Source organism: Alexandromys fortis, unplaced genomic scaffold, assembly GCF_014885135.2.
Source record: "Alexandromys fortis isolate MF-2015 unplaced genomic scaffold, M_Fortis_MF-2015_v1.1 scaffold_72, whole genome shotgun sequence".
Taxonomy (NCBI): Eukaryota; Metazoa; Chordata; class Mammalia; order Rodentia; family Cricetidae; genus Alexandromys; species Alexandromys fortis.
In genome coordinates, this window is record NW_026067969.1 from 2,221,109 (window position 1) to 2,242,612 (window position 21,504).

The 21,504-nt window shown below is 44.6% G+C and overlaps 1 protein-coding gene across 9 annotated transcripts in view; it reads left to right on the forward strand.

Moving 5' to 3' along the window:
• The first annotated feature begins 3,304 nt into the window (after nt 1–3,304).
• The window catches only part of LOC126509203 (histo-blood group ABO system transferase 1-like), a 29,735-nt gene continuing 11,535 nt past the window's right edge, over nt 3,305–21,504 (forward strand). The window contains exons 1-5 of one of the 9 annotated variants that reach the window (XM_050154909.1): nt 9,402–14,721; nt 15,571–15,621; nt 16,191–16,260; nt 16,903–16,959; nt 17,491–17,538. In XM_050154909.1, coding sequence (XP_050010866.1) covers nt 14,670–14,721; nt 15,571–15,621; nt 16,191–16,260; nt 16,903–16,959; nt 17,491–17,538 — 278 coding nt within the window. In that variant the 5' untranslated portion in view covers nt 9,402–14,669. Of the gene's footprint in view, nt 3,457–9,401; nt 14,722–15,475; nt 15,622–16,190; nt 16,261–16,902; nt 16,960–17,490; nt 17,539–21,504 lie in introns of those variants that run through there. The other 8 variants (XM_050154914.1, XM_050154911.1, XM_050154908.1 and 5 more) reach the window with 8 other exon arrangements.

Here is a 21,504-nt window from a genome sequence, read left to right on the forward strand (position 1 = left end):
AACTCCATTCTGCTCAACCCTGTTGCCTCTAAGAGATTCTGTGTTCTCACCTGCTAAAACTGGATGAGGACAACCCCACCATGAAGCAGAAGAAGTGTGAAGAAGTCTCTAACCATAGGGAAACACCAACTGGAATAGGACATCTATATTCATTGGGTTCCCTGTATACCTGCCTCTCCTCCAGGAGAATAAGATGTCCCCACCCTGCCCAGAGACACCATCAGTCAGAGGAAAAGCTGAGGTCTCCAACAAAGGGGCTGGAGCTGCAGAGGTGTACAGTTGTGTCCTGAGAACTGGAGTTGCATGGCGTAGTTGGCCAAGAGTGTTAAGGGTATCTTCAGGAGCTAAGGCTCCCTAGACAGGAACTCTTCAGGACTGGGTGGGACCAGTGGGTGGGGCATGGGAGGGGCATCTAGGCTGAGTTTGGAAGTGGCAGAGCTTCACAGTACCAGACAAGGCCTCTGGGGAAAGACCTTGGTTCTGTCTGTGGAACCAGAGTCTTAGGAGATGTGGCATTGGAGGGTCTGTGTCCCTGGGTGTGTCCCTCCTGGCCAGCATCTGCCCTCACTGCTGTCAAGGTGGGTGATGTCTGCACTGGACACATCATTCTCAGGTCAAGCAGATCACAGGGTTCCATGACACCCATGCCACAGCTACAAAGAAATGGATGCTCACCGAAGCCTGGGAAGATCCACTGGGATAAGACTTAGGTGGGTGTAGACTAATAATGCCATCTGTTTGACTATGGTCCCGCCTGCGCTTTCATGGGATATATGTCTAGATCCCCCTTTAAGAGAAAATGCAAATTTGTCATAAATGTCTCACAGCTCCCAGCCACCACTCTGTCAGGTGAGCATTCCTTCGTTTACTTCCTAGTTGAAACCGGTTTACATAGGCTGATAGTTTGTGCCTTTGGTTGCCTATTTGGCAAATGTGCCAATTCCTGATATCCCGTATCTTGGCATCCCTCTTCCCCAGGATATGTGTTTATGATGGTCCAGTAGGGAGAAGACACATGTGTGCGTAGACACAGGCCCTTCCAGTCTCCGTGTTCAGGGGAAAACATGCAATTCCCCCTTTCACACCCCTCATAATAAGCTTAGGGACCAACAGCAGGAGCATCCTTAGTGCCACTGGTACAGTAATGACTTAAAAAAAAAACCTAGGGCTGGTGCCAGATGACCTTGGATCTCTCTATTTTGGAAAAAAAAAATCTATTGCCTAGACCAAAGAACAGATGGCTTTGCTAGCTCAAGTGGGTTTTCAGCACAGGAGTCTGCTGGTCTATGGACTATCTGCAGTGCAAGGATGTCACTGTGTGGCTTAGGGGAATGGTGTTTCTGCGCAAATCACTTGGAAACCTTTACAGATTACTTGGTTGTGCTCTGGAAAACCCTCGCCTTACAGAAAGGAAGAATACATTAAAGGGGAAATACAAATGGTTGCCATTCTGATTCTTCCTGACCAGTAACTCTGCTGTCAGCCATCCCAGGGTCCAGGTATCTCCTTCACCTGACGATTATGATTGGCCCTGCATCACCAATGCCTTAACCAGATACATAAATTAGGAGCTTTTAGCTCTGCTCATTAAGTCTGGGTATGGAAGGCACCCGGCACAGAGTCAAGGATTTGACTCTGGGTATAACTCAAGGGGGAATGTGATGGCTAAGGTTATGTTTAAAAGTTTAAAATTTCTGTGCTTAAGAGAACTTTAAAGCAAAATTAGACATCCAAATGTTAAGGTCTATTAACGGTTACTTTTTGTAGTTGCCTGGTCTTGTACAACTTTAACAAACCGGTTATAGCTAGGTTATAACGTCAACCAGTGTTACTGCTTGTGTAAACAAGAACTTGTTTTGCAAGAGTTGCCCTTCTGCTTTGCAGGAGAGCAGGATGCAATTTTGCGTTCTTTGCCTTTAAAAAACCCCTAACTGAGGTGGCTGGGAGCTAAATTCAGAAATTCACAGTCCCATATGTAAACCAGGTGCCAGTAAATGAATAAAAGCCTCTTCTTTGCCAAACTTCATTAATGGTCACACTAGTGAATCTCTGGATGACTCCAGACCCCTAACACTAGGACAGTTCACTGAGGTTTTTGTCATGCTCGGTCCTGCAGACATTCAGTCCCAAAGAATCACACAGAGATCTACATTAATTACAAACTGATTGGCCTAGTACCTCAGGCCCTTTTTCTTAACTAATTTTTATAACTTATATTAGCCCATAGTTTTTGTGTATGTTGGCCACGTGGCTTGGTATCTTTTTCAGTGAGGCAGTCACATCTTTCTTCCTCTGCAGCTGGGTCACAACTGCAGACTGAAACTTCCCTCTTCCCAGAATTCTCATGGCCCTGCCTCTACTTCCTGCCTGGTCACCCCACCAATACTTCCTGACTGGCTACTGACCAATCAGCATTTTATTAAAAATGTACAAAAACCAAATCTTTACAGGGTAAAACCATTACCCCACAACATCAGGACCAAGAGTTTCCCATCCTAGAGCAGCAGTTCTCAATCTTCCTAATCCTGAGACCTCTTAATACAGTTCCTCATGTGGTGGCTCCTAACCATAAATTATTTTCATTGCTACTTCAAATTTTTAATTTTGCAACTGTTACGGATGGATATTTTTTGGAGCTAGAACTTTGTTAAAGGGGTCGCAAACCACAGGTTGAAAACCACTGAAGAGTTAATAACAAGGTAGAAAGTATCACCGACTTTGGGTTGTTTAGCGGATGTGCCTTCAAGGTGCTCAGGTGATGAGAAGGAGGGCTGGGGACATGGTTTCCATATCCGGGGCTGGACATACTTGGGGGTGGGGCTACATGGCCATAATCACAACATTTGGAAAGTAGAAACAGATGCGGTTCAAGACTGTTCTACAGTGTATGTTGAGGACAGCCTGCCTAGAGAGAGAGAGATAAAAAGATGCAGAGATAGACATGAGAGAAGGAAGAGGAAGGAAAGAATGAGATGAGAGGGAGGGGAGGGAGAGAGGAGGAGAAGAGATGGGAGAAGAGGGAGGGAAGTTAGGGAGAAAGATGAGAGAGAGAGAAAATCCTAAAACAAAACAGTCAGAAGAGGAGGGCTTGGGAGAGGGTTGATAAAGTAGGAAGGAACCTAAAGCTGAAGAAGACAGTGGGGACAGGTTTGGGGGAATCACAATGAAGTCAGGCTAGAGTAGATAGCAGGGGGAAACACCCACAATCCCCGGGATCCGAGTTGTAGGTGAGATACTGCCTGTGTCCATGGCAATAACTGACTGAGGACACCTGGTTCCTGTAGACACACCTAGGTAAATCTAAATTCAGCCAGAGTTCTTCCCCGCCCACAGGCATTCAGGACTGGATTTTCGCTCCTGAGGGTGGGTCCTGCTGTGTGCCTGAGGTCTGGGCTGTGCCTAATGACTTGCTGCTCAGAAATTTAATCGTCCAGGGCCCGTTCATGTACCTCCAAGGTGAGCTGAGGGGTGAGGAAGGGGGCTGTGGGTACCCTCGATTGATTGCTAACCACCTGGTTGGGGCTTCATTGCTGCTGGGGCTAGAGAGGCTCAGAGGTGTCAGGCCCAGGCTTCCTGGCCTGGCAGGAGCCCCCTGGGCACCTACATCTGTGTGCTAGTGCGTGTGTTGCGTGTGTACTGTTGAGGGGTGGGTAAGAGGGCAGAGGTCTGGATCACAGCAGAGAGTCCTGATCTGACATTGCAGACATTGAGTGCAAGTCTGTCTGTCTCCTTATGTGGCATCCTCTTCTCCACCTGCCTAGGCATTTGAGGACAGAGATGGTGATCAGTGGTCAGGAAGCTGGCCTTCCAGGAGCTCAGAGGAATCCAGGCCATCTGTAGGGAGAAGGGGAGTAAGGAGGCCAAGGGGAGGCATCTCCAGGATTACAGGGCTGGAAGTGGGCTGACTAGGAGTCGTGATAGAAGGGTGTTGTAACAAGAGGCCGCTTGTTGGCTCCCAGCAGCTCAGCACCAAAATAATCACACAGAAACTGTATTAATTAAATCACTGCTTGGCCCATTAGCTCTAGCTTCTTATTGGCTAACTCTTACATCTTAATTTAATCCATTTCTATTAATCTGTGTATCACCACGTGGCTGTGGCTTCCATCTGGCTCTGGCAGGGCTACACATGGCTTCTCTCTCACTCTGCCTCCTTTTTCCCAGCATCTCATTTAGTTTTCCCGTTTAGCTCTGTTCCCTATAGCTCTGCTATAGGCCCAAAGCAGTGTCTTTATTAACCAATGATATTCACAGCATACAGAGGGGAATCCCACATCAGGAGGGAGGATGAGACTGGCTCCCCAGGCCTCCTCTGGTCAAGTCATGATCCTTTGGATAGAAAGAATATTCTTGGTGTTGCACAGAGAAACAATAGACAGTGGAAAATTAATTCAGGAATGGAATTTCTTTTGACAAAACGGTTTGCTGCATGTGATCAAGGAGCACATAGAAGTAGGAGCACAAAGTCTGCTTAGTTTTTATTCTAGCATGAGTGGTGACTCTCGTCTCATTGATGAGAGCTGGACCTTACTTACATCCTGGTGCCACTGATTATTAATTATCATCACAAAGGCTAAGGTCATTATAGAATAAACAGACTTACATGCCAGAATTCTAAAAGATGGGGTAGGCTATGGAGTCTTGGCCCTTTCTGGCTGACTACCTTGGATAGGAAAAAAAAAAACTTCTCACTCATATTCCCTCTTTTCTCCCTGTTGTAAAATACAAAAAAACAAAATTATGATTAAAAATTCATCTCTGTGTGTGATGTGTACATACACATGGGCATGTGTGGTGGTCAGAGGACAACTCTGTGGAGATGCTTCCCCTCTACCTCCTGGGCTCCAAAGCTAAGACTCAGGTTGTCAAGCTTATGCAGAAAGGCTCTCTCTACCGAGCCATCTTACTGGCCAATCTCAGCAAATTTAGGTGCAGAGCTCAGTGTCTTTAAACACATTCACACTTAATGGGACCTCAACATATGCTATTTGGGAAGGTGAATTTGGGGTGGGGAGGAAGCTTGGTGCTGCCTCTCAGTCCCAGTGAGAGACCCTGCTATCGTGTGGGTGCTGTGGATCACCCATACTTTCATAGCAAGGCCCAGGATGGTTCAGTTTCTGGGATGAAAGTTAAGATAAGGGTGAAGCTGGGTGAGAAAGGAAGCTGCGCTAGAAGCTGCAGCCCATGGGTTGAGCAGTGGAGGTGTGTTGGGGGAGGATGCCCCACACAAGGGATGAAAGCGCTGGGTGGGGGGAGGAACAAAAGTAATGCAAAGGAGTGACAAGCGTAGCAAAAGCAGGGATGTGTGGAGGACTGGAGGCCCAAGGGAGTCAGTTTGTCATCCACCGTGTGAGGCATGGTTAGTGAGTCAACTCTCAGAGAATAGAAGAGAGAACCAGGTCTAGGCTGCCCAGGTGCCGGGGAAGTAGGAAGAAGGGATTGGCTGATGGGAGAAAAGCTGGGGCTCCTGACCTGTGCAGATTTTTCAAATTTTTGTGCAGAAGTAAGGCCAGACATGAAAGGAAGGCAGTGTCAGAGGTGGAAGAGGAAATGTCACCATCTGTTGTCACAGAGCTCAGTTGACTGCCTGCCCTACCTTACATCCTGCTCTGCTCTGACATCTCCTATTGCTCTGGGTCCCCATGCACTACTACCTAGTGCTTTTATATACCTAAAGTGCTTACACATTTACATAGTATACTCATCTTGGTGTGGGAAAAGCTTAAATAAGCACAGTCAACATGTAAATGGGAAAGATTTATTACAGCAAGGGGAGGGAGGGACCCATTTTCAAAGCAATGCTCTCCCTGAGTAAACTAAGCTTGGAGATCCTGTAATGGTGCCTGCACACAGTCATGAAGTGGCCAGCCAATTCCTGAGCAAAAGCACACATGCTTTTACAGACCATTACTTATTTGGGGTTATGTTTAAAAGGGTAGCATTTGAGTTGTATGATAGAGAGAATCTCCACACCGTTACCACACCAAACACCAGATATGATTTCTGCAATAGGCTCCAAACCCACCCTAAGAGTGTTGGATGGGGCTAACCTACCCTTAGCACACTTTATAGTGTTATTAGAATGATTCACTGTGTGATAAGAGTGATTAATTGAATTGTGTGTTCCTGTCCCAACACCCGGTTTTCTCCATTCCCCGACTCTCCATGTGGTCTCAAATCTATCACCTATTAGGTATGTTTTTATTACAAGGATGTTTGCTAACACACTCAGACCATCTGAAAAATCTCATCTTTTAAGTGGGGTGCCTCTGAGCAGCACAAGAAGGTCTATCGGGAGTATAAATGAACCTGGTAAGGATCCAAGGCTCTGATTCTATTATAAGCTCTGAGCTATTATAAAGAGAAGCTGGGGGAAGGGAAGGAAAGCTCAGGGACTGGAGAGATTTAGGGTAGGGGTGGAGGGGAGAAGTGCTGAGAGCAGCCAGGACTCTGCAAGAGAGACTTGCAATGACGAGAAAGACTGGCCTCCGGAGTCTCATTTGACATGTCAGTAGGCACATCAGTTAGCCATTTGTCACCCATATCTTCAGTCATACCATTCCTGCCTTGTGTTGATGATATGGGACAATATATTTTCTTCTATAAGTGCTTCTGAGCTGAAATTGGGGCATTGTTGGGGAGCAGGCTGCAGGGCTGGAATTACAGTGAAAGAACTGGAAAGGAAAGAGGAGTGCAGCCTGGGGGAACATCTGTTTTGTTCGCTGCCCGGGTCTCGTGAGATCACCTGGGGCCAGTGAAGTACAGGCAGCTTTGGAGCAGAACACGGGCTCAGGCTAGGCAGAAATTCCTTCAGAAACATGTAGGGCTGCAAATTTGGAACAGTTTTCAGTCTTCGTTTGATTGGAAAACTACTCATCCAAAGATAGACTAAGGGTAGAGGTAAAGTTAAGGAGTTTAGGGGAGTATTTTTATCTTGGGTATACATTTGGAACAGTCAGGCCTATGGCCCTGGAAATTGGGGAAAGGGGTGGATTTGTAGATGGAAGTTTCTGTCCCACATGGTCCCTCAGCTGTCCAGTCCAAAGAAACACACAGAGGCTTATATTAAATCTAAGCTGTTTGACCTATTAGCTCAGGCTTATTATTAGCTTGCTTTTACTACTTAAATTAGTCAATAATTCTTGTCTATGTTTAGCCACATGGCTTAGTACCTTCTCTCAGTGCAACATTTTCATCTTGCTTCCTCTGCATCTGAGTGTTGACTGCAGACTGAGCCTTTCTTCTTCCCAGAATTCTCCTAGTCTAGTCACCCTGCCTATACTTTCTGCCTGGCTACTGGTCACTCAGCATTTTATTAAACCAATACAAGTGACAAATCTTTACAGGGTACAAGAGCATTATCCCACAGCACTTCTGGTTTTTTTTTTTCATTTCAAGGCATGAACTCTGAATCTAATCTCCAAAGACCAGGGAAGGGGAAGATCCCACTCTCAAGAATAGAGAGATCTGGCTGTTGATTGACAGGAGTTCTTATCTGGAGTCCATGAAATCCGTGAGAAGAGAATCCTTATAGGAGATGACTTCCTATAAGCTTACATGAATTTTAAGTTTACTAAAACAGATAAAAGTTTTAGATATATTATCATTATCACTGTTTGTAATCTGTACTAAAATACAAAAAGTAGAAAAAGCAGTAGATTCATGTCGAGTCGTAGTAAAAGCCTGGGAGCCCAAGGAAATGAGTCTGGGCTAAAAGCATTAATACTCTTTCCTTTGTCCAGGGTGACGGATTTATAAATTGGACAGTGGTGTTTCCAGCATGATCAGAAACATTTTACGTCTATACTTAGTCTATACTTAGAAGACAACCAAAGGGAATGTAAATATTTGAACTCATGACTATAATAGCAGTCATTGCTTTACCAGGATTAGATTAGTAGTTTATCAGTACTCCACTGACTAATGGGAAAACTCTGAACATTTTGTCTTCATATAACAATATAGTGAGAAAGAAAATCTGAAACATTTTCATTTTTTTACATACTTTAATTCACTTTTTTAGACCTTTACACATTGCATTTATACATATTAACACATTTTCTTAGATCCTCACAGTGTACACAAATTTCAAACCTTTTCCTTTTATCTAGTCATTTACTATGAGATACAGGTGGTTGATTAATGAGAGCAGTCATCATAAAGCAATTCCATTTATTTATTTCCTTATTATTACTTTATAAATAATACCATTCAAAATTTCCACTTCCTCCCCTCCTCCCACTTCCCTCCCATTCCCTCCCTCCCCCTTCCCCTCCAGTCCTAAGAAAGGGCAGGGTACCCTGCCTTGTGGAAAGTCCAAGGCCCTCCCTACTCTATACAGGCTTAGGAAGGTATGCATCCAAATAGAATAGGATCCCAAAAAGCCAGTACATGCAGTAGAGACAAATCCCAGTGTCATTATCATTGTCTTCTCAGTCTGCCCAAATTGTCAGACACTGAATGGGAGGAGATCTTCACCAACCCCACATCAGACAAAGGTCTGATCTCCAAAATATATAGAGAGCTCAAGAAACTAGACATTAAAATGCTAAATAACCCAATTTAAAAAAAAAATGAGGCACTGAACAGGGAATTCTCAACAGAAGAATTTCAAATGGCCAAAAGATACTTAAGGACATGTTCAACTTCCTTAGCTATCAGGGAAATGCAAATCAAAACAATTTTGAGATACTATCTTTTACCTGTCAGAATGGCTAAGATAAAAAACACCAATGATAACCTATGCCAAAGAGGATGTGGAGTAAGGAGAACACTCATCCATTGCTGGTGGGAATGCAAACTTAAGCAACCACTTTGGAAATCAGTGTGGTGGTTTCTCAGAAAATTAGGAATCAACCTACCTCAGGATCCATATGTTCATAGCAGCATTATTTGTGATAGCCAAAACCTGTAAACAACCTAGATGCCCCTCAATGGAAGAATAGATAAAGAAAGTATGTCACATCTACACATTAGAGTACTACTCGGTGGAAAAAAAAAAAAAAAAACAATGACATCTTGAATTTTGCATGCAAATGGATGGAAATACAAAACACTATCCTGAGTGAGATAACGCAGACCAAAAAATATGAATATGGTATATACTCACTCATTAGCGGATTCTAGCCATAAACAAAGGACTATAGCTCATGATCCTAGAGAAGCTAAGTAATAAGGTGAACCCAAAGAAAAACATATATAGATCCTCCTGGAAATTGGAAGCAGACAAGATCGCCAGGCAAAAGTTGGGAGCATGGGGGTGGGGTGGGATGAGGAAAGGTAGAGGGGAGAGAGAAGGGAGAAGGGGAGGGTTGGAGAGAGCTTGGGGGAGTGGAATGGTTGAGATGGAGGAAGGACGGATATGGAATCAGGGAAGATGATATCTTAATTAAGGGAGCCATTTTGGGGTTGGCAAGAGGCTTTGCTCTAGAGGGGTTCCCAGGTGTCCACGGGGATGTCCCCAGCTAGAACCCAGGGCAGTGGATGAGAGGGTGCCTGAACTGGCCTTGTCCCATAGTCACACTGATGACTATCTTGAATATCACCATAGAAGCAATTCCTTATATAAAGGAGTTGTAAAAAATTACATTGAAACTTGTTTTATGAGTTTATCCTTTTTAGATAAAGTCTGGCAGTAGATAAACTGTGTCTTTACAGCTGGAGACATAGTAGCTCTAGAAAAAAGTGAGGCCTGATTTTACCTATGGAATGAACTGCTCTAGCAGCCTTGAGAAGGAGCTGTTTACTTGTTGCTGCCAAACTAACAAAGCTACAGTTAACCTTCAACACCATCAGAGAACTGAGAAGGATAAATTATATCAGGAAATATAATTCAAATTGACTATGTATCAATTGAAACGACAGAAACTTATCACTACCTGGGTTATGGGTTACCACAGGTTCCCACTGAAGGGATCTGTATGGGCTCAGGACACCTAAGACCAAGTTCTCAGCACAAAAGAGATTTATTTGCCCCAGAGGGACAAATATCAGGCAATCAGAGACAAATGCAGAAGATAGTGAAGGAAGGAAAGGGGGAAAGGAGCAAGGGAGAAAGTGAAGGGATATTTGTTCCAGAGGGACAAGGGACTGACTTAAGATAGAGAGGAGACAGATGTGACCCATAGGCTTATAAAGGTAAAATGAGAAACACCTTTAGGATGAGGTGTTTAATTTTAATTGTGCATGTTAATTAGTTGAGCCAAAGGGGGCTTTTGGTTGCTTGACTCAAATACTTTGATAGCTTTATCGTGGGAGTCTCAGGAGGAAGAAGTAGCCCAATAAGAGACTAGCCCTTGACGACTACCTTTCGGAATATAATCTAATGGATTTTATCAAGGCAGAGGAAATGGGGACGAAGGGCAAGGTCTGCCAGAGCCACATTTGCTGTGCTCAGGCTGGCTATACATCCCCACCTATCTGCTTTATTATTGGGTTGCTGAGTGTTGGGTAAGTGGCCATCTCTTTCAGTTTTCAAGTCTTGGATCATTTCTTTCTCCTGTTTGAGTGCTGTTTCTTGGTTTTGTTTAAGGGATTTGTTGACTTCCTCAAATTCTTTATTTGTCTTTCCCTCCATCTCTTTGAGAGAATTTTTCATTTCTGCTTTAAGGTCCTAAAACGTTCTGCTAAAGTTATTCTTTAGGTTATTTTCTTCTACTTCATCTATATTGCTGTTTTAGAGTCACTAAATTTTGTTGGTGTCGTGTTGCTCTTTGTGGTTTTAAGTGAGTTCTTACCTTGCCTACCCCTCTTTTCCTCTGACTGCTGTAGTAGTGGCCCTGTCTCTGGTGATCACTCTTCCAGGTGCCACTGGATTCAAGGCTTAGATGGTTGCTCCTCATGGTGGAGTCTGGGACATGGTTCCTGTTACCCTGGAGGTCAGTCGGCATCCCCAGAGGTCACTTGGTGTTCCCAGAGTTTGATCTGCAATCCGGGAATTTGCTGAGGCCTGCTCCCATGGAGATTGCTTGCTTAGGTCTGCTCCCACGGGGGTCCCTGGCTCGGGCCTGTTCCCATGGAGGTCGTTGGCTCAGGCCTGCTTCCATGGAGTTCACTGTCTCAGGCCTGCTCCTGTGGAGGTGGTTGGTTTGCGTCTACTCTCATGGAGGTCGCTGGCTTGGGTCTGCTCTGGCAGAGGTTTCCAACTTGGGTCTGCTCCAGCGAAGGTGGCTGGCTCAGACCTGTTCCCATGAGTGTTCCTGCCTCGAACCTGCTCCTACAGAAGTGACTGACCTGGACCAGGTCCTGTGGAGGTCGCTGGCTTGGGTCTGCTCTGGCTGAGGTCACTGGCTTGGGCCTGTTCCCAAGGAGGTTGCTGATCTGGGCCTGGTTCCACAGACATTGCTGTCTCAGGTCTCCTACTGCAGAGGTCACTCACTCTGGCCTGCTCCCGCAGACATCGCTGGCTCAGGGGACTGGACTCATAGAGATCACTCAAGCTTGATTTTTAATATGCCCATATGCACCTACAGTCTCAACTCAAACCCATAACCTCATAGGGTGACTCACTTTTCATTCCCAGGGATACATCATTTATCATTCTGGGCTGAGTGGGTGGTGCTGGGTAGTTGATGAAGCCTCTTAGGGCAAAGTTTAGGTTAAAAAAAATATGATATGTATAATATGGGGCCAGTCATTCCTGGTGATTCCAACCACCTCAGTGTTGGTGTTTGTTCAGCCAGGCTCTGTTTAGGCTCACTGGTCTCTGAGTGCGTCCTTGGAATGGGAAGGGGTAAATTTCTCTCTTTTTTGCTGTGGAAAGATAAGTTTGGAGAGACACAGAGGGAATGGAGTTGAGTTGCTGTACTGCAATCTCTGCTTCTGTCTTTGGGAATGCATTCCTGGGCTGTTCTCTGTGCTTTATCTGTTTACCTCCACTGTCCTTCTTTTGTAATCTATATCTTCCCAATAAACATTAACAGCTCTTATATAGTAAAACATACACTGTATACAATATGATAACTTTTGACACCTGTGACGCAGTCTTAAGCCAAGATAAGAAAACCGGTTCCTCATTTCCTTCTGCCCGTGAGCTGCACTGTTTCCTCAGGTCAGAGACTACTCATTTTACTTGTTCTGGGACCCTCAGAGGACCACTCTTAAGTGGGTGTCCATAAACTTGAGGCCCCAGTTCAGGATCTCGTCCATGCCTGGACCTGAGACAGATGTCTTGAAGATTAAAAACGTTCAGGGTTTTTGAGGAACTTGGCAAATTAGTGCCTGTTCTTGGGCTACCCGTCTTGTTTAATCTCTATTCATCTACTTAGTGAAATTTGTTGAACACTGGTAGTTATCATCCTCCAAGATACCAGAAGAATGCCTGCCACAGTGAGCAGGAAAAGGGAGGTAAGCTTGGAAGTATGATCTCCATATAATAAATGAGAGGCCTGATATGTGCAAGTTTGAGAACCAGTGTGTCAGGAGAAGAGCCAGTGCAGGGGAGGCACAGCCCCAGAATTTGGTGAAGAGTGCTGGGAGGTAGAGAGGGCCCCCACCAGATGAAGAAAGCCTGGAGTTTAGACACAATGGTGGTTGGTGAGTTGGTTGAGCATGGTTGATGGGTGGGTTTTTAGAAAGTACTAGCTCTTGGAGGACTGATCAACCAGGAATTCTGGAAAGTACCTGCATGCTGGATCTTCCTCTTTTCTGTGGGTCTCCCCAGTGCTTGACAAGACCTAATGAACATCACAGAAGCGATCATGCCTTAGGGTGACCTGCTTGTCAGAACCCGGCAGGTCATACTTAGCATCTCTTCATTCCATGTAGAAGTAGAGATTGATGGTTGGTGATACCGAAGCAGAACAAACAGCAGCAAGTCCTGGCTAGTCTGTGACTCACAAAAACCCAGCGGTTACTGTGGTTTTAACTTGTGCTCTTCTCAGAACAAGAAATTTTGAGCAGCTTGTATTTCTTTGGTAAAATGCCTGGTGAACTATTTCTTTTTATCTTTTAAAGATGTTACTATCTCGTGTCTTAGGGTTTCTATTGCTGTGAAGAGATACCATGACCACAGCAGCACTTATAATAGAAATATATTAAATTGGGGAGAATTAATTCTAAGAGGTTGAGTTATTATAAGGGCTGCGTGGTCATGGGATCTCTTCACAGCATCATGGAGTGACATGGTGACTTGCAGGCAGACATGGTGCTGGAAAGGCAGCTGAGTGTTGTACATCTTGACCCACAGGCAACAGGAAGTGGTCTGAGACACTGGGTGTGGCAGAAGCATATGTGAGACCTCAAAGCCCACCTCCATAGTGACGCACTTCCTCCAACAAAGCCAGACCTTCTAATAGTGCCTCTCCCTATGAGAGTATGGGGCCAATTACATTCAAATTACCACATATCCCTTTTTTTATTTCTTCAATTTACACACACACATACACACACACACACACACACACACACACACACACACACACATACCTAAAGTGTGTATTACCTGGTTACAGGTCTTCTTCCAGGAATTCTTGTTTTACATGCTTACCGGGATCCCAGCTCAGGCCCCCATGATAGTGCAGCAAGTGTGCTTAATCCCTGAGCAACCTCTCCAGCTCCCACCATGTAGTGTTTGATGACTGCTAGAATGATGTGAAAGGAATAATGTAATTCCTTAAAAGGTTGGAACTGTTGGGGATATTTTTTAAAAAGCAATAAAAACAATGACAAGATCTCACACGATCCTGTGGTGAGTAGTGACAGCATTGTGTTCTGTAAACATCCAGCCAAGAGGGCAGATGGGTCTCTAGATTCATATATAGATGAGGAGGGGAGTGTGGGGGGCATACACAGCAAGGGAGTTCCTTGTTCAAAGAGCATCAAATAATATCTTAAATATAAAATTGTTTATATTTATGTACATGAGCATTCTGTCTGCATGTATTTCTGTGCACCAATTGTATCCTTGGTGCCTTAAAAGATCAGAGACCATATTGGATTAAATGGGCATATTTTGTTAGACTTAAATTAGATTATTTAGTTAGATTGGTGGCATTGGTGGCACATGCCTTTAATTCCAGCACTCAGAGCAGGAGGCAAGTGGATCTCTGAGTTCAAGCCCAGTCTGGTTTACAGACTGAGTTCTAGGACAGCTAGAGCTACATGGAAAAAAAAAACCCTGTCTCAAAACAAACGAACAGACACCCCCAAAACAACAGCAAGATCAACAAAAAAAATACTCAACCAGACAAGAAAGGAACAAAAAAGTATACACACTATTTCTTGCTTTTGCCTTTAAAAACCTTGTTCTTTCCTTTTTAATACACCAGGCATTTGCTTTTTTTTAAAAAAAAAAAAGTTTATATTTGTATACATGAACATTCTTCTGCATGTATTTCTGTGCACCAATGGTATGCTTCGGTGCCTTAAAAGGCCAGACACCTTATTGGGTTCCCTGAAACTGGAGTTAATAATGGTTGTGAGATGCCAAGTGCTCTTAATGTGGTGAGTCATCTCTTCATCCCCAAAGGAGTTATTTTTAAAAGTTAAAAAGTAGCAACTATTTAAAGATTGGGGAAATGTTACCTTCAGTTAGATTCCTCTATAACCTGTGACCACCAAAACATGGAGGGGAATATAATGAGGACAAAGAAAGTTCGCATGTCCATTTTTCTTTGTTTGTTTCTAGAAGCTTTTGGATCTTAGCTGTTCCATTGTGGGAGGATGTGGAGATGTGGAGAGGAAGCATAAGAAGTGACAAATGGGATGGCTCAGTGGGTAAAGGTGCTGGAAGACAAACTTGACCTGAGTTCAATCCCTAGAACTCACAGTGTGGAAAGAGAACCAACCTTTGCAAGTTGCCCTCTGACCTCCATTAGTGCTCTGAGGCACCCACAGGTGCACACACATGCAACTAAATAAACAAATAAAATAAGAAACAAAGTATCAGATCAGGTGGTTTAAAGGGGAAAGTAACCGGCTGGGACAGGGAGACTAAGGCATTTTAGACATAAACCTCTAAAACCACACCATATGTGTGCGGGTGTGCCTGTGTCAGAGGACAGCCATGGGGAGTGATGGTCCTTGCCTTTCACCTTGTTTGAGACAGGGATTCTTTGTTGTTTCTTACTGTGTGCAGCCTAGCTGGCTGTGAGCTTCCGGAGTCTCCCACCCCCTCCCATCTCATCCCAGGAGTGCTGGGATTCCAGATGTCTGGGGATCTGAACTGAGGTCCCTAGGCTTGTGTGGCTGTGACAAAAACTTTCCCCACTGAGCTCTTCTCCAGAGCCCAGACCTGAGTCTATTTAGATCTATGTCTTTTAGGTCTATTTGAACTTGATTATGAGAATACATAACCTCTAGAGACGTGACAGTCATCTGAGGTATTAGGGACATAGGTCAGTGGTGAAACACTTACCCAATATTCATGAGCCCTAGGTTTCAACCCCAGCGTGAGAAAAAGTCCTAGAACAGGCCTGGTGGGGGACAATTGTAATATTCTGTCAATTATGTTTTAAAAATACTGATTGGCAAGTAGCCAGGCAGGAAGTATAGGCGGGACAACCAGACAGGAAGTAGAAGAGGGTCAATGAGAACGGGAGAATTCTGGGAAGAAGGAAGCTCTTTCTGCAGTTGTGAGCCTGCCACAGAAGAAGAAAGATGTGACCTATCCTGCCAGAAAAGGTACTGAGCCATGTGGCTAACATAGAATAATAAGAATAATGGGTTAATATAAGTTATAAGAGTTAATAAGAAGCCTGAGCTAATGGGCCAATCAGTTTATAGTTAATGTAGAACTCTGTCTGATTTCTTTGGGACTTAACGATTGTGGGAACCAGGCAGGACAGAAAACTCAGTCAACACATGCCAACTGCTGTCCTTGTGGATGGGAGCCTATAGGGGACAGAGGGGGTGCTGGCCCTAGCCTCCTCTAATGGAGTCAGCAATGGCCCCAAGGTATTCATTTTGGTTCATTTCTGAAGGGGTGCTCAGTAGTTTGAGGACATGTGGGCCCAAGGGGATCCTGAGGGCCCAAGGGAGCAGCTGGAGTCAGGAGCAGGAAGTAAACAACTTTCCCTCTGAGTGCTCAGCCAGGCTGGAGCCTCATCAAGGATTGGGGCTGCCTGAGATAGGGCACAGTGGTTGTTGTGGTCATGAGGATGACCTCTGAATCTCAGGAGAGGACTGGAGGGGGGGGGGTGTCAGGCCTAAGAACGGCATGTGTAACTGGATCTCATGCTGCTGTTTTTCAGGAAGACAAAAATGCTACTCGCCTCACCTTGGAATCCTTCCCCTCACAATGTTCATCTTGGTCTTCTTTGGGTAAGAATCCAGGCTGGTGAGGAACAGCTCATTAGACTCTGAAGGGGACCCTGAGCTACGAGCATACCCACTACCACATTGGTCATGAGGATGCTGCTCTTGCTCCAACACATTGGCATATCAAGCTTTTTTGGTCTCCTTAGTGAAGCCTCTCTTGCAAACCTCTTTTGATTTCACAAAATCTTGGGGCTGGATGCCCTGTCATTTGGCCATAGCTATGTGGGTGGGTCTGGGGAAGGAGAGGAAGGCAGGCCTGGTGGCTCCGAGGCAGTTCTCTCTAGATGCAGATGGTCTGAGAACACTCACAGAGCAAAGTCACTGCTATGTCTACTGGGGCTTCTGTAGACGCAATCAGGAAATAGTCCCAGATGTGATCTTGGGCTATAGGTATCTGGCATGGAGGGAGGGGGCCGTCTGCAGCTGTTACAGGTGTTCACATTCATGTCTTGTGCCCAGGGTCCTTCCTCTCACCACCTCTTTTTCTGTGTGATGGGCATGCTTAGTCCTGTTACGTGGCCCTACATCCCCACTGAGAACTTGTGTGCTCACTGTGGTGGGTACAGTGGTGCACTTTGGAGGGAGGGACATGCAGTCTCAGGTCTGTGTCCTGAACAGCTGCCCCTGTGCACACCCTTCCCACAGCTATGGGTTCCTGAGCCAAAGAAGTCAGGAATTGGGACACCAAGGAACTGTGCCTAGGTGAGTGTTTGTAGAATTCTGTGTCATATATGCATGTATCATATGTGTGTGTAATATGTGTGTATCATATTTGTTTATATGTATGTATATATCATGTTTGTATGTCCGTCATACATGTGTATATGTGTTTTGGTTAGTAACTAGATGAATATTTTGCTACATGCTGTGGACTCTGCCTGTACTTCTGCGTGGATGGGTCTAGTCCTACTTTAGGCTGCCCAGAGCATCCTCAACTGCCCTCTGCTGTCTTTAAATGGAGTGATTTTGGGGGAAAACTGTTGTCTTTTCTGGGTTCAGGATCATTCTCCTACCTACATGGACAGCCCTTAGAACAATTACTCTCCCCTACCCACTGGAATCTATGGGATGACAGTGCCTGATTTCATGTTGTTGACATAGTGCCTGGGGTGGTCACCACTATGTTGTTCTTTAACTGTAACAGACAGACTATTGTGCCCTCAGGAGCCGTGCTCCTTCCTCCAGTCTCTGTGTACCTGCTCAAAATCTGTCTCCTGTGTTCTCCTTTTGCAGTGTGCCTGTCAGGGAGCTGGATGTCCGGGAAGTTGTAGCCCTGTCAAGGTAACCTGCCCTCACATGGTGCTCGCCACTCTGGACTAAGGGGTACAGATGGAGGGGTGTGTGTGTGTGTGTGTGTGTGTGTGTGTGTGTGTGTAATTATGAGCAGCTAGGATGTCCCTTCCTGTACCCAAAATGGAGCACCTAGCCCTATACTTTGCATTGACTAACTGCATGTCATTTGACTTTTAAATTGTCTGCCTGGCTCCTGAGGTACAGAGCTGAGTTTACAGCTGTTCACCGCATTCCCAGGGCAGTACACACAACACATGAGTTTACCATGCTCACCATTTCAATGTTCAGTGCAGTAAGCACAATCATGCTGTGGTGCAGCCATCACCACCATCCGTCTACAGAACATCCCATCTTATAAACTGTGTCCATTAAACACCGACTCCCCATTGCCCAGCCCTACTGGGGGTCCTGGCACTCATCTTGCCTGTTCTGTGTTGTTCCTCTGAACACGGACACTCTGTAGTAGTGTCTCCTAGGAATGGGGTCCTGTAGGGTTTATCTTATGTGACTGGCCAGACTCATCCAATAAGGGATCATCAAACTTTATCCCTGTGCAGAAATTGTCCATGTTTATTTAAAGGCTTCTTCTCTGTCTTAAAAAAGATTAATTTTTATATGTGTATGAATGTTGTGCCTGCATGTATGTCTGTCACATTCATTTCTGTGCCCCAAAAAGCCAGAAAAGAAACTCAGATCCCCTAGAACTGAAGTAACAGACTGTTGCGGTGTAGAAGGCTGTTTGTTCATCCTTGCTACCCAGAACCAAACTAATGACACAGAAACATTATTATTTAAATCACTGCTTGGCCCATTAGCCCAGCTTCTTTTTTTTAATTTTTATTTATTTATTAAAGATTTCTGACCAGCTTCTTATTGGCTAACTCATATATTAATTTAAGCCATCTCCATTAATCTGTGCACCATCATGTGGTTGTGGCTTACCAGCAAAGTCTTAGCACATCTGTCTCTGGTGACAGCTCCATGGCTTTTCTCTGACTCTGCCCTTTTTTCTCCCAGCATTCAGCCTAGCTACCTAAGTTCTGCCTTACTATAGTTCCAAAGCAGTTTCTTTATTCATTAATGATAATCACAGCACACAGAGGGGACTCCCATATCATTGTGGGTCTCCATGTGGGTGCTGAGAACTGAATCCCGTTGTTCTGCAAGAAGAGCCTGTGCTCTTACTGCTGAGCATCTCTCCAGGCCTGCTCTCTGATTTACAAGACATCACAGAGCAAGCAGCTTTCTGGCAAAGGTGACTCTTGTCCCTTATGGCCTTACATCCTTTGTGGGGACATCCACTGCCATACACTGCCCCAGGCCTTTTGAGGAAACTTTACACCTATGTTAGGGCTGATCTCTGACAGAGACAATGTTAGTATTCAGGCTCACCTGGGCCCTGTCCCTTGGGAACCTGGCACAGTGTGTCACACCCTGAGTCACGCCAGTGTGCATGGCAAACAGTACCCTGTCCCTTTAAGAGACAAGCTCTGTCCACTCCTAATCTCTCCCTCCCTGCTCTTCTTATTTTATTTAAAAAAAAAAACAAATTATCCTTTTTCATTATACATACCAATTCAAGTTCCCACTCCCTCCCCCTCCTCCCATTTCCTCCACTTACTCCATACCCCACCCTAACCCATCCACTCCACAGAGAGGGTAAGTCACAGTGCTTTGGGGAAGGTCCAAGGCCCTCACTATTATATCTAGGGAGAGAAAGATATCCATCCAGAGAGAATGGGTTCCCAAAAAGCCAGTAGAATCAGTAGGGATAAATCCTGGTGCCACTGCCAGTGGACCCTCAGTCTGCCCCAGCCATGCAACCGTCAACCACATTCAGAGGGACTAGTTTGGTCCTATGCTGGTTCCTTCCCTGTCCAGATGGAGTTGGTGAGCTCCAATTATCTCAGGTAAACTGTTTCAGTGGGTGTCCCCATCATGGTCTTGACCTCTTTGCTCTTATTCTCATTCCTCCAACTTTTCAACTGGACTTTGGAAGCTCAGCACAGTGCTCTGATGTGGATCTCTGACTCTGTTTTCATCAGTTGCTGAATGAAGGTTATATGGTAATATTTAAGATATTCAGTCTGATAACAGAGCAAGTTAAGATCGGCCCTCTCTCCTCTATTGCTTAGGGACTTAGCTGGGGTCATCCTTGGGAATTTCTCTAGTGCTAGGTTTCTTACTAGCCCAGAATGGCTCCCTCAATCAGAATATCTCTTTCCTTCTTCTCATTTCTGTCCTTCCTCCATCACGACTATCCCATTCTCTCAAGTACTCCTCCTCCTCCCCTCCTCTCCTCCTCTTCCCCTTCCACTGGAATTGAGTCCATTGATATTAAGAGGTGTTAATGACCAGTGATTATTAATTCCTGTTATTTTTCAGTGGTGTGCATGTGTGTTTCCCTTTTTGGGTGGGGGGTTGCTGGTGGGAGGTTATCTGTTGCCTGTGTTTTTGTGGGCACAGTTAACTTCCTTGGGTTGAGGTTTTCCTTCTAGTAGGGTTAGGTTTTGAATACACATTGTTTAAATCTGGTTTTTCATGGTATATCTTGTTTTCTCCATCAATGGTGATTGAAACCTTTGTTGGGTATAGTAGTCTGGGCTTGCATCTGCAGCAATCTGCCCAGGACCTTCTGGTTTTATGGTTTTCATTGAGAAGTTCAGTGTAATTCTATTAGGTCTACCTTTATATGTTACTTGACCTTTTCCCTTTGCAGCTCTTAATATTCTTTCTTTATTCTGTTTGTTTTACATTTTGATTATTATTTAGCTATGAGTGTCTATTTAGTGTTCTGTATGCTTCTTATACCTTCATAGGAATAACCTTCTTTAGGTTGGAAAAGTTTTCTTCTGTGATTTTTGTTGATTATATTTTCTGTGCCTTTGAGCTGGAGTTCTCCTTCTTCTATCCCTATTATTCTTAGGTTTGGTCTTTTCATGGTGTCCCAGATTTTCTGAATGTTTTGTGCTAAAAATTTGTTGAATTTTATGTTTTCTTTGATGAATGAATTAATTTCCTCTATAGTATCTTCAACACCTGAGATTGACTCTTCCAGCTCTTGTATTCTGTTAGTTATGCTTGCCTCTGTAGTTCCTGTTCATTTACCCAGATTTTTCATATCCATAATTTCCTCGGTTTGTGTTTTCTTTATTGCCTCTATTTCAGTATTCAGTCTCATAATCTTTGCTTCACCTGTTTGATTGTTTTCTCATGTTTTTTTTTTTTGTTTCTTTGGGGGATTTATTAAATTCTTCCAATTTTTTTATCTTTTCCTCTGTTGTTTTAAGGGAGTTTTTCACTTCCTCTTTAAAGTCTCCATCATCTTCATAAAGTTACATTTAAAATCATTTTCTTCTGTTTCTTCTGGATTCAGATGATCAAGTCTTCCTGTTGTATAACCACTGGGTTCTTGTGTTACCATGTTGCTTTTTAGGTTGTTGAATGAATTCTTGCATTGGTACCTACCCATCTCTTCCTTCAATTGATGCTGGCAGTGTCTTTGCATCTTGGTCCAATCCTTGCTGTGTTTGTTTTCGTCTTTAGGAACTGTTCTCGATCTGCTCTGTACTGTCACTCTCTGTGTCTTAGGGAGCCACTGAGGTCTCTTAGCCCTCTCTCTTGGTCTGCTTTCCTGGTTTGCTCTCTTGGTCTACTCTGTGCAGTAACAGCTTGTGCTTTAGAGTTCCTTTCTTGGTCCTCCTCTTGGTCCTCCCTCATGGTTCTTGTGGTTCTCTCTGTTGGTCCTCTCTGTATTGTAGCAAACTGTATTTCAGAGTTCCACTGAGGTTGTGGGAGGATAGGGAAGTTTAGGAGCAGAATGGGGCTTGTAGTTTGCAGACTCCAATGGACATTGTCAATATTGGGGCAGTCTACCTTCAGGAAACTCTCCTAGAGGCTGACTAGAGAAGCTGAGACAGGTGGGGGAGGGGCCTGGGATTTTGACCCCATATA